The 13,068-nt window shown below is 37.7% G+C and overlaps 1 protein-coding gene across 1 annotated transcript in view; it reads right to left on the bottom strand.

The window, feature by feature from the left end:
* Positions 1-202: 202 nt before the first annotated feature.
* Positions 203-13,068, bottom strand: part of LOC150085755 (protein Skeletor, isoforms B/C-like) — a 120,681-nt gene continuing 107,815 nt past the window's right edge. Inside the window, exons 13-16 of the mRNA XM_090374680.1 lie at positions 5,409-5,602; positions 4,777-4,837; positions 4,501-4,670; positions 203-1,893 (exon numbers count right to left, since the gene is read on the bottom strand). Coding sequence (XP_090230806.1) covers positions 211-1,893; positions 4,501-4,670; positions 4,777-4,837; positions 5,409-5,602 — 2,108 coding nt within the window. The 3' untranslated portion in view covers positions 203-210. The remainder of the gene's footprint in view (positions 1,894-4,500; positions 4,671-4,776; positions 4,838-5,408; positions 5,603-13,068) is intronic.

Below are 13,068 nucleotides of genomic sequence, written 5' to 3'. Positions count from 1 at the left end.
TAAATTAATTTATATAATTCGGGGCAACCCCATTAATAATAAGTACAGCTTATTATATTGAAAGTTTGATAAAGTCCTTGTCGACTAAAGGTCATCTCTATTTTTCTTGTACTTTATACTCAATATTTTTCCATTCCATCTGCTAATACAAAGAGCAGATTATCTGCATAAATAATTGGTAAGTTGAACTGAATTTCGCTGCTCATTTGGTCACTTTTGTTCTTCCAGATATTCCCCAGTACTTCGAGAGAATCTGGGTCTTGAATTACGGGTGGTCTTCATTCTAAGTTTCAAAACGGGTTCCCTTTCCTGACTTTCTTTTTTTATTGGTATCACATGAGTTAACACATAGAATTCCCCATCTTTATGCTGGCCTTGCTGTTGCACAATTTTGGATTCTGCTGCAGAGGGTGTCTTTGCGGACAAAGAACGCAATTTGATCGTGCTGTCCAATGAAGGATCCTTTTTTCCGGACCTTTTAGGCAGAACTACAGGTACCAGGAAGGGAGATGACTGGATTCTGGTCCTGTCCGGCCTCTTTGAATTACCCAAATAAGGAGCAGTTTGGGATGATGAATGCACTTCAGTAAGCCCATTAGAGTTACGATGGTTGCTTGAAGCATGGTCGAGGATTAATAGCGGGAAGGACTTCCTTTGGTTTAATCGTACGTAGTTGCTCGACGCATCTTTTTCAGATCGAATGGCTTGCGAGAAATGCCGGTTGGAAGGGCGATTTCGTACACTCCCTGTTATACCTTTCAGCGACGTCGCGGACATTTGGTTTTCCGGTGTGCTTACTTTTGGAGGTAAACGTGAATCGCTTTTAAGCTTTTGGAAGCTAATGCTAGCTTGGGGCAATCTCTCGATCTCTGGTCCTGCATTTCTGGTAAATAGGTGAGGTCCATAGGAAGTGTAATACGAGGATGCATCTGTTCCTGCATACAGCGAAGGGACCTTTTTGGTATCCTGCTGAATATTTTTGGAATGAAGTTGTGGTTTGGTAGGGTTGTCAGAGGGATAAGGAATGAATTGCACCTCTAAACTCTCAATCCCCACTTGCTCTAAAGGATGGCTTTCTGCGGGATGATGAGAGATGTGATGAGTTTTTGATACTTCAACAATTTGAAACTGAGAAACATCTGGTGGAGATGAAGACCGAAACTTTACAGCCGCACTTGGAGTATTATAATGGACTAGCTTTTTACTTTTGTCATCTGTAGTAGGAGGAAACGCATCTACACTAGATCTGTTTGCGTTAGGAAAAACAGCACGAGTATTGCTATGGCTCTGTATGGGAAAAGAAACAATCTGTTCCTCCTTGTGCTTGCTTGATTCACCCCGTAGTGCAAGCGATCCTTCTGTGTCACTCAAATGTATTTCCTCAAATGTATGTCCTTTTTTGGTGTCGCTGTCATAGAGGATAATGGGGATTTCAGTTGTTTCTGGAGGTAATGAAACCCTTAACTGCTGGCTAGAGGGGTGATAGGAAGGCATGTAAGAATCCTCATTCTTTAAATCGGAGGTCGTTTGTACCTTCCCCTGTGATATGTCACTGTTTTTAACTGATTGGATTGCCACTTGTTGTTTTTTCAAGTACGGAAAATCTCCGTTGAATTTTGTTTCTGTGATGCGCGTGTGATGATTATTTGCTAGCGAAGGAATGGCTATAGGATGCCACGGGCTATCTGAATAACTCCCAACTTGAAATCCACCATCCGTGATCTGCTTATCCAGTTTGATCCTTTCTGGGTTGAAGTGAAAGGACTGTGTTTCTCGAAGTTCATCGAAGCTTGCATTTTTCAGGTTCATCACGCTTTCATCAGTTTCTATGACGATGTCGGCGCATGAGTCCACCACATGAACTTTCCAGCCAAGGAAACGATGAGTGAAGCACTGAAAATATAAGAAAATTATAAAAACTTAATTTGTTTTATATTAAAGTGAAAGAGAGTAATTAATTAATTGAGACTCGTTAATTTCAAGTGATTTACTACTTCTTCTTACTGTGAAGAGGTATTTCCTATTAGTAAGTGGTTATTTGAATACCAACTCCTCGCCGCAGTTATTCGGGTTCTAGAGCGTGTACACTTATTTTATTTAATAGTTCCAAGCTCGTTTTTCAAAAACATTGGGACAAAAGTATTTATTTTATTTATTATTTTAAAATTCAAGCTCCATTATGTTCGCCAAATAGTTTCTAGAGCCTGATGGTTCTAGAATGGCATTCCTTCGCTGCTGATGCGCCATTGAAACCTAAACAAATGCCATACGACTTATCTCATAGCCTAGCTGTTTCAGCTTTTATTTTAAAATGACCAGATGCGCATGCGCTTTTTGTTATTATTATTATTTTTTATTGTATTCTTATATTTGATATTATACTGAGCATCCTAAGGGACAACTAACCACATAAGTGCTTTATATTATTTCTGCTTTCATTATTTGTATTTAATTCGCGCATTAACTTTCGGTTCTATTTCTTACCTTGCATGGTGCAATGAGGACGCCTCTTGTGCTGGCTAAATAAATAAACAAATTCTTCTATAAAGGCAAATTATGAATCTGAATTGGTATAAACTTTGCGTCTCATGATGCTCGCTATAATCATTTGCTTTCAGAATTAGAGAGTCATGCAGAATTTTCATTATGTTCCACAATTTGCCTATAATATACGCTTATTAGGCAAAAAAAATTAGAAACCTTTATTCGATATCTAGTAGGGCCACGGTTCATCCGAATTACATCCGGTACACGTCGTGGCATGGTTCCTCTAGATATTTGGATCTAGAGAGTCTACATTCAGATTTGAACATTTTTCCATCAGGATAATTCTCAGTTGCTGTATTGTGGTCGGTAGAGAACTGCGAAGCCGAATTGGCCTTTCTGACATATCTCATACATTCTCAATTGGATCCAGACCTAGAGAATTAAGCGGTCTAGTTGGAAACCTTGGAAATGCTCCGAAAACCATTTAGACACAATCTTCGCACTGTGGAGAGTTGCATTGTCGTCTCGAAATACTCCATCGCAAACATCTTGAGATACTCCATCGCAAACGAAGCAATGAAAGGTGAAGTTGGCTTCGATACAACAGAAAACATTCATTGAAGGTAACATGACCTTCTAACGGTATGAGTGGACCTTTTATTCTGATTCAATACACTTTAATTCCTGCGGTCTCGTTCTGGGAGTAGCGACTTTCTACCATATTTCTTCCTTTTAGTGGCGCATTCTCCTTTAATCTTCTACTAATTGTATACGTTTCAGATGGTTGCTTTCGACACACCAGTTTCCTCAATTGTGGCTTCTGCTATGTGCTTCAACAATAACTCCTCTTTGAAAATGTTCTTAATAATAGTATAATAAGAAACATTATCAATATGTTCGGGGCAAAAAAAAAAAAAAAAAAAAAGTCTGAAAAGAGAAGAGGACCAAGGTTTAAAGTCTTTAAAATAATGCTTTTAATGGTTTTTTCATTGAAGGGTGGACATAAAAAACATCGATTGTGTAAACGTAATAGAAACATTAAATTTACGTCTCATTTCAGTATAATTTGCATCTTTCCCTGGACCTTTTTGTCTCAATGGATTCTTTCTCAATAATGACCTTCTCTGAGTGAGTGAATGAATGAAACCAGAGACATCGCCTGTTTATCCTTCTACGTGTATGGCTATTTTTTTAGTGATAGCCCACCCCAAGGCATATTGTTGTAGCTGTTTCTCTACATTATAATTTTCTTAGTGCAGTAGAACAACACATCGAAGCTGTGGCAGGGGCGAGGTTCAGAGAAGCCAGCTAATAATTGCTCAGGAAGCATATTCGTCGCTAACAACCAATCAGAAATCACAGCAACGCAACTCCCATATGTCAAAATTCAAATTTGAGTTGCTACACATCTCTTGGAGACCAACACGATTTACGATAATGAATTAAAAGTTTTTAGTAATGTATCCAAGGGGTTAGAAATAGGTTACGTACATATTTACATTTTAAATTGAACATTCAATTATTATTCGATGACTACTGAATGCAAAATTCGTCATATAATTCATTTATCAATTGAAAATATTTTCGATACATTGTCTGTTCCGCGGGGGTGGCAAGCAGAAGCTCGTTAGTTCAATAAGTTTTCACTATTCCTTCTACGATAATTCCGTTTGCTTAGTGCCGATTTTAAGAATGCTTTATGTATGAGGAACAGCCATTTCACTGTTCATTAGTGTAAGTTTGTAGCTGCACGGAATTTTAAGTAAGCCGTAAAATGTACGCTACTAAAAATCATTGTACTCATACACTAAACGTTCTTTATGTCCTTTAGAGGTGTCGCTCACGTACACTGCTTTCACGCAGGAGGGGAATCGGATCTGCTCGTCCTGCGTGTGGCTAATTAGTGTCTGTGTGTGTGTTAGCGTCGGTGAGTTTCTCTTCTGCGACTTCACTTTAAGAGAATATTGAACAAACAAACTCCACAAGATCCTTACCACTGTGTTTATTATGTACCTGGTAATAAACGATGTCGGGTGTCCTTTTGTCCGGTGTCCACTTCAGAAGTCCAGCTTTTCCTTCTTCGCATTTCAATTCCAGGCTGTCTTGGAACTCGTGGAAGGTTTCGAAATCCGCAGGCGATTTGTCCGAGGATTTCGGCAGCTGCCATTCGCAGAGTCGTCCAGCTATAACGAGGTAAGACGGTGTTAGCATTCAGTTCTTATAAAGTGAATATAGCTGCCCCTTGAGAAGTTAACCAAATTGAGTTAATACACACTACTGTCCACTTACTTGCAGTAGGAACAATTTTTCCTGTATGATCACTTGCGGCTCCGGCAAATATCTTCACCTTCTATAAGGAGATAAAAGGAAATACCACAACTTATTATAAAATAATTTATAAGCTTTTTTTTTAAAGTAACATAACCAATGTGTATGCTAATTACCCTTATAATTGTCATCTAACAACTTATCAAGGTTTATAAATGACGAAAGCAATGTGATCTGGCCCAACATTTTTTTTTTTTTTTTTTTTGACATTAATGTTCACCTATCATTCTTAGCTATTAATATTCTGGGTTCACTAATGAGAAACAGGGGATTTGCTGTTTCGTTTTCAACAAGTAAGGTCAACGAACGAGTGACCGGTCTATTTGAAGAGCAGTTCTAGTTAATTCTTTAATAGAAGCAAAGTATTGCAGATAAAAATCGTTTCAGCTTCCTCGTTTCTGTTGCTAAACTTTAGTTCTGACAACACGCAGCACATTATCAAAAATGTTGAATTTAATAAATCAATTGTGATAAAAATGGCAATGTTTTGTCATAAAAAAAATGTTATTTAGCGATGTGAATTTTTTCGTAATCTTTTATAATCGATTATAATTTGGCTTAATCGAATAGGATAGTTTTCACTCATTACTCACCATTCTTTCCGTAGCTGTTTTATACTCGTAACCTCCCTCTGGATCATCTGTGATGTAGAAGGGGTGGTTGCCTCCATTGTTCTCAGTATCCAGTCCTCCTTCGACGAGAAAAGTGTACGTAATTCCTCTCTGGACTGTAATCTCGGGAATTAAAAGCCCATTGATGTACCAAGCAATTCCCCAGCCTACCTCGCCTAAGAGTACACATAGTAATTGAATTAAATAATTATTGCATAGCTGAATAAAAAAATGAAGACCTGTTTCACTCTGTCACTGAAGAAAATATATATATATATATGTATAATTTTCTGTAAACAATATTGTTATATAGTCTGTAGTGACACAGTATAATAACTGTGAAAAAAGGATTTAACAATAGTTTTCGAAATAAGTTTTATGAAAGAAAAGAATCTCTGGAGGTGGCACTTGAGCTACCTCCAGATGCACTATGGAATGTTCTGCTTGATGCGTGGAACAATATTCCACATGAATATTTACAAAAGCTTCAAGACAGTATCCCTAACAGAATATCAGCAATTTTGCAAGCAAAAGGTGGACATACGAAATATTAAATAAGATATCGTTCTTATTTGTTTCGTTGTAATTTAACTTTGATCGACAATAAATGTTTCGTTTATTTCAGCCGATTTTATTGCTTTATACTACACGATTCTCCTCCGACAGAGGATTTCAATGCCTGCCTAAGGCTTGTGCGCAGTACTGTGTGTGTGTGTGTGTGTATATAATATATAAAAATTTGTCATTTTTATTAAAAGTATGTCCATTCTTTATAAAGGTGCCTGCAGTCTGAGGATTATCTTCTTCGGTCTCATTATCAGACTCCATAACAAGGGACAGTAAGACTTTTTTAGGAAAAAGAAACAACCTTGTTCCATTAGAAGCTCCTTTATTTACTAGGAGCTACCATTAAGATATTGTCAACGATGGGAGGAGACGGGTGTAGTACTATCAATTATCACGAGATGGAGCCACTAACACAAAGCTGGAACAACTGTTTTAAATGTGGTGAGCCCACTTTTATTGCTCGTGTAAATCTATAAGAAGTTTATTTCACTTTCAGTAATTTCGGAGGGGAATTAAACATTGATAGTAGTTTCTGTACTAGAAATATCACCCCCACAAAAGGTCACTTCGGTCATAAGAACTTTCCTTTCGGGACTGATATTGCAAAGACACTAAGAAGTGGTAAGAAAACGCATGTTTGGGTTCTTTATTATCTTCAAAGAAAACTCAGTAAGTTCCCCAGGCTCTGATTTAATAAATCTTCCTTAATGAAATAAATCGTTTCTTCACGAATTAAATCCAAATCTGCCGCGCTTCCTTTTCACAAATATATTTAAAATTGCGTCTTGTATTGCAGATGTATTGGAAAACAGCGCTCCTTAAAATCATCCCTGAACCTTATAAAAAGTCTTACAGATACCAAGACGCGTCGTCCTATTTCCCTTCTCAATAACGCTGGTAAGTTTCTAGAACAGCTGGTTGTGGGTAAATTAAACAATTTCATTCCAAACTGGTTCTCTAACAGTTCCTCTTTCGAGCTGGCCGATCTTGTGATGGCGTCCTAATCTTCATAATTAATTTCATTAAAACGTCAAGCGCCGAATGTATCCTTGCCATTTTGTTGACTTAGAGGGCGTCCTTGGCTCCCTCTGGTGGGAAGTGTCCTTGAATGACTTCGAGTCGCTGACTGCCCATAGGCAACTTTCTCACCTAGTCTACGCTCACTAAACAAACAGGTTCATAGTTGTCCGTGCTCAGCAGCAGCCCATTACCTAAATATTTGTACGACAATCTGGTCTTACAAGTTTTATTTTTATATGTAGGAGGGGGGGGAGGGATGAGGAAAGTTATTGTGATATATAGATAGGACCGGTATATAATGATACAGGGAGGATTGAATAAATGGCTTGTCTGAACTTTAAAAGTGGGACATCTAGGATTAAGCGAAAAAGAAAGCAGAACCTTCTGGACCAGTTTGGAAGCTTTTAAGACGGCTGATCCAACCCTTTATGAGCAGCGGCATACATCTGACGCCGCAGGGAAAATCAAAAGTACTGACCTAATTGGGAGGAAACTAACAGAGAGGAAACTAACAGTGACCAATAGGCTCGGTAAACAAAAAAAAAAAAATTCATAAAATGTAAAAGGTTGATAAATGCGATAATTTTAAATATTTATTTATAAGTAAATTTTCGACATTGACCGTACCGGAAAAAAGTCAGTGATACGTGTTGAATCCTCTCCTAAAAAAGAAATGAAAGCTAGTTTGGAAAATATAATGTCGGAATATCGTGCATTAGCCGTCCACGTGGTAATTTCCGTTAAGAATAATGTGAAGAAAACTCCACTGCGGTCTAATTTGGGGGACGCCTGTTAGAATAGCACTCAACACACGCATGCGCACACTTCATGCACTCAACCCAACTGCACACATATCATGCTTACACTTACAGAAGTACACATTTTTATTTCATTCATTTATTTTTTTTATCTAATTAGTGGGAGGTTGGAAAAAAGCACATAGCTCTCACTCGCACATTCCCCACCTTACTTTATTATCATTTAGAGACAAGAATGAAGTGCTACCTAAATATAGCAACCACCCAGGCCGTCACATCTTTATTTTTTATAAATACTAATCAGAAACATTTACTCAGTCATCGCATACTTTACACAAGCGATCTTAACATTCATTTACACAACTTAACCTGCAAAAGTAGCTAAATAATTTTAAATATTTTATTTTTATACATATTTTGGGTACAACGTTTATCCTTTATAGGACAGTGTCGTTCATTCACCACTTACACACACTTATCTCACTCAATGCAGTGCCCTGAATAGGATGGTACTGACATCTTACAATTTTTTTTCTTCGCTGATTAAGTGGACTCATTTCTCATCCACCACAATATACACGTATCAATCTGTATTAATACTTACATTCGCTCATATATATATATATTTGTACCTACATGTACAGATACTGTACATACTCGCACGTTTACGAGGAAACGCTCGTACGCATTCACCCATATGGACTCGTGTACGCATACCCACTCGTATTTATATACTTGCACGTGTATGAACGCGCGGTTATACACTTATACACATTCACGCTCATAATTAACGATACACTTGTAAAGATCGAAACACGTATGAGACATAAATATTTAAAATAAAACTACATATGAAAACAGTTTTATATTTAACATAAAATTTAAAGCGCAGAAAATAAGTTAAGGGTATTAAACATAAAGTTTCACTAGGCGGGGAACTCATTCTAGCGGGCCTGTCACATTCAGGTAAGCATAAATGTCTAGGTGGGAGATCACAGTTTGAGTAGTTGTAGCACGGTTGTTTCTCCTGGTCTCAAATCTTCTGAAAAAAACTTAGAGAAGGCCATATGTCTCGTGCGTCTGAGGTTATAGTAGTTGCTCATTCACTCATAACTATGATTGGGGCTATGAACCAACCCAATCATAGTTATGAGTATGCATCTGTGGGGATGGTAGTTGGGGCAGTCATAAAGGACATGAGCCCAATCCTCATTGGCTCCACATTTAGGATCCTGAGTAAGATCCAATTGACACAACATTTGCGTTTAGGGTGCCATGCCCTGTTAGTAAAACTGTGGCATATAGTTCTGGGTTAATCCAGCGAGGTGGTTTGGGGTAAATTAGGGTTATCTGAGGCAGGAACCTCCTAATGACTTCCCCTTTTGGTGTCCCTTCCAATCTATTTTGCCATAGCTGGTAAAGAATAGAGAATTCTCTTCTTTCCTGCTTTCCATGTGTTGCTTGGTTAAGCAACAGATGGAAAGCAGCATCTTGGTTATTCTCAAGATGTTCGGGATTTGCCTCTTTATTTTATAGTTGAGGCACTTTCTTATTATTTCCAAGTCTAAAGGGACTGTGCCTACCAGGACCTGCAGCAGGTGTGCTGACCGGACAACATGCCCTTCTGATGGCTAATACAACGATCCTTTGGATAGAACCCAATTTCTATTTATTTTTCATTTAAGGTGACTCTATAAAACCGTATGGCTCACAGTAAGTAATGAACGGGAGGAAAATTGCTTTATAAATAAGAATAAGAGTCTTCCTCTTACTCAGGGGTCAATACTCGAACCATATATGTGGTCAATTTTGTTGGATGAGTTCATGGAACTTGATGGGGTGGGAACACTCATATCATAGCCTATCCTGATGATTTATTATCTGTTGTGTTTGGGCAATCCAGAAAAGTGCTCGAAATAAAAGCTAGTAATGTTTTAAAACAATTTATAAAGTGTACTGAAATACATAAGTTGCAGGTATAAAAGGATAAAACTGTAAAAATTCTCCTTAAAGGTAAATTGAACTTTACGTGACCATCAGTTGTTAGATGTGGAAATATCTCTCTGAGATACACTACTAGTGTTAGAGATAGTCTGTGCTTGGAAGAGAGACTTTTGTTTTTTCTGGAGCAAACATTTAAAGCAAAATGTTAAAATGCTTATGCCAAGCTTCGTCGTCATTGCCATTTATATCAACCTTTGTTCTAGCTGCCACCTGGGCTACCGCCCATATGCCGCTAGATCTCAGTTTTATCTAAACCTTTCATGGTTAGTATATCAAAGTTCAACATAACTCAATGACAAGGAAGGCAACTACATTTAGCCTCGCTGTGGGGACAGCGATTCCGCCGCTATCACGAGGGATAGGTCACTCCATCCAGGAAACCATTTCCTAATTGATCAATAACTCATTGATCAACTAAAAATTTACACTCTAATATACCATTTTAAGGATTTGGTAATTGAGAGCAAAGTGGAGAAGAAATTGTTGAAGTTAAACATAAGGAAGGCGGATGGGATCTATCCAGTTATGTTAAAGGAGGCAGCAAAGGAAGTAAGCAAACCCTTAGCCATAATTATGAGGTTCCTTGGACTCAAGGGAGGTACCCATGCACTGGAGAAGTGCAAGTGTGACCCCAATCCACAAAGGGAGACACAGGTAATTACATACCTGTTAGTTTAACTTGTGATCCAGGGAAAATAACGGAGGCACTGGTAAAAGAAGCACTGCAGGATCATTTAGACAAGACTTCAGTTATAGCTCGGACACAGCATGAGTTGTTAAAGAAGGGTCTTGTCTAACAAATTTGATTGGATACTATGATGCGGTTACAAAGGATCTGGAGGCAAAAAATAAATTTGATATCCTATACTTGGATTTCAGGAAAGCTTTTGATACTGTTTCATATGGAAGACTGCTATACAAATTGGAGCAGAATGGCATCAAGGCAAGTTGCTACAATGGATAAAAGGGTGGTTGAGTGGGAAAAGACAGCGAGTTGTAATCAATGGACGCTGCTCTTCGTTGACTAATGTTATTAGTGGAGTCCCCCAGGTTCGGAGTTGGGCCCACTATTGTTTTGTATATTTATAAATGACATTGATGATGGTATTTCAAGATGATACAAAGGTTGGCAGGGTTGTTAATGGCAGTATGCTACTGCAACAGGATCTAGAAAATTTGGGCAGATGGGCTGAGAAGTGGCAACTGAAGTTTAACATTGACAAATGCAAAGTACTGCATATGGAAGAAGTAACCCCAGAGAAACGTACCAACTGTGTGGTACTACACTTAGGGTGGTAGAGAATGAAAAAGACCTGGGAGTAATTGTGCAGTTAGAGATGAAGTTTTCTGATCAATGCAAACAGGCTTGCTTTTAAACTTGTAGTGGATGACACTTGATGTTAATACAGTTTTTTCAAATATTAATTCATTAATTAATTTTAGTTTTATATGGGAGAAAAAAATTTCTCTTATATAAGATATTTAGCAGGATATAAATTTAGGAATAAATACTGTCAGTGGCGAAGCATGTAGATCGCTGGAAAAAAATTTCTTTTTCAGATTCTTTTTTCATTCTGGGTTCTAGTCTGAGTCAAGGAGGGAACAAAATGGAAAATGAAACATGTGAATAAAAATAATAGTCCAACACCATATATAGAAAGAAAAATTGCAAGGAAATTCGCTTTCTATTTTGCCACTTAATATTGTGATTCTGTCATATGTATATACATATTTATATTAATTGTAATTATTTAATAAAATAACTAAAATAAAATTTTTCTTTGTTGACCTAAGTAGGAATTGACTTTAATTTTTTTTTTTTTTTTTTTATATTACTTGTTTTAAATAATAAGAGAAGTTTACATCAATATAGTACGTAGAAAGCTTCTGTATGATACTCTCCAGAAATTAAAACGAAAAAATCGAAAATCTTACATTACTCTAATATAAGATATTCAGGACATTTTGAAGTGAAACTTCTTTAGGTGCGCTCCAAGCAGTTTTTAGATGGGAGTAACTTGCTTTCGTTGATCGACAAAAAACGCAACGAAAATGCCACCGTTGCCGTAAGTAAACGCATTACAGGCACTCTGAACAGATAACTATCGTACTAGGATAAATGTCACGGTTCTCGTGCGATCACCGAACTTAAGCAGCGTTAGGCACGGGAATACCCAGTGGAACTTAACTTTTTACCTTTGCTTTTTCTTATGTTAATCCGTGGAAAATATTCTTCTGATTTTCACGTATCATTTAATTTTGTTAATTAGTAAGGCAAAGTGTAATCTCTGCTTTATATCTATACTTTTTTATAGCCTGTGGATAATATTCCTCCAATTTTCGCTTATTAGAATTTAATAAGCGAAATTGTTAATAGAATTAAAATTCAATTCGTAAATGAGAACACAATGACCGGCGCTTACAACATATCGTATAGTGAAACGTTATTTTGTTACAGAGTGTACATTGTAAAGTGATTTGATCGTGCAGTGAACCAGTCGTAAAGCGGGGGTCCACTGTAGTGAGTGTCGTAAGGCGTGTAGCACAGGTACACGTGCAATGCGTCCGTGGATTGACAAAAATTTTAAATGTCTTTTTTAAAATTTCGGTTCAGTCTATTTCATGCGTGATCAGCTTTCATTCAAGAACGATGTAAAGATTGTAACGGCTCTTCTTCAAACAGCATTTCCAAATGATGATGTAAGTCAAATGTCGGCCTATAACAGCTGTAGTGGCTCTCTCAAGAACAAAGTGATTCCAGCTCTATCGAAGTCAAATGGTTTTAAATATCATCCGATGCCACAGCACTTGCCGAAACTAGATTTGGCAACGGAACGTCTCATATCTCCGAGGCTCGCATTCATGCAGATTCGTCGTCTGCGGCATTCACACAGTCAATACGGGATGCTCGGTCAAGTGATAAATGTTCGCCTAAAGAAGTTTCACTTAACTTCCGCTGTGCATGCTCGGCACACCTACAATTTTTTTTTTTTTTTATATCCACTGTGATGTGCTCGAAGGACATCTCCTCCAATAGCTGGCTTACTTTGGACACTCATCTCATTCGTGCCGGTATAATTTTAAAACTGTTTTTCTTTAGCACGCATTCGTTCGAACCGTTTACTATACTGGGATGCCTTGGTTAGGCTAAAGTATGTATATCCTACCTTGAAACATCGGCTATAACTGTATGACTGTTGTCAAGGATGTGTAATTGTAACCACTGGTAAGCGCGAGGCCTATAACTACATGAGTTCACAGCCAATATCTCTGATGGGGCTATCACTCTGGTT

Source organism: Mastigoproctus giganteus, chromosome 5, assembly GCF_048544385.1.
Source record: "Mastigoproctus giganteus isolate SK-2022 chromosome 5, ASM4854438v1, whole genome shotgun sequence".
Classification (NCBI taxonomy): Eukaryota; Metazoa; Arthropoda; class Arachnida; order Uropygi; family Thelyphonidae; genus Mastigoproctus; species Mastigoproctus giganteus.
This window is presented reverse-complemented; position numbering and strand designations above follow the sequence as displayed.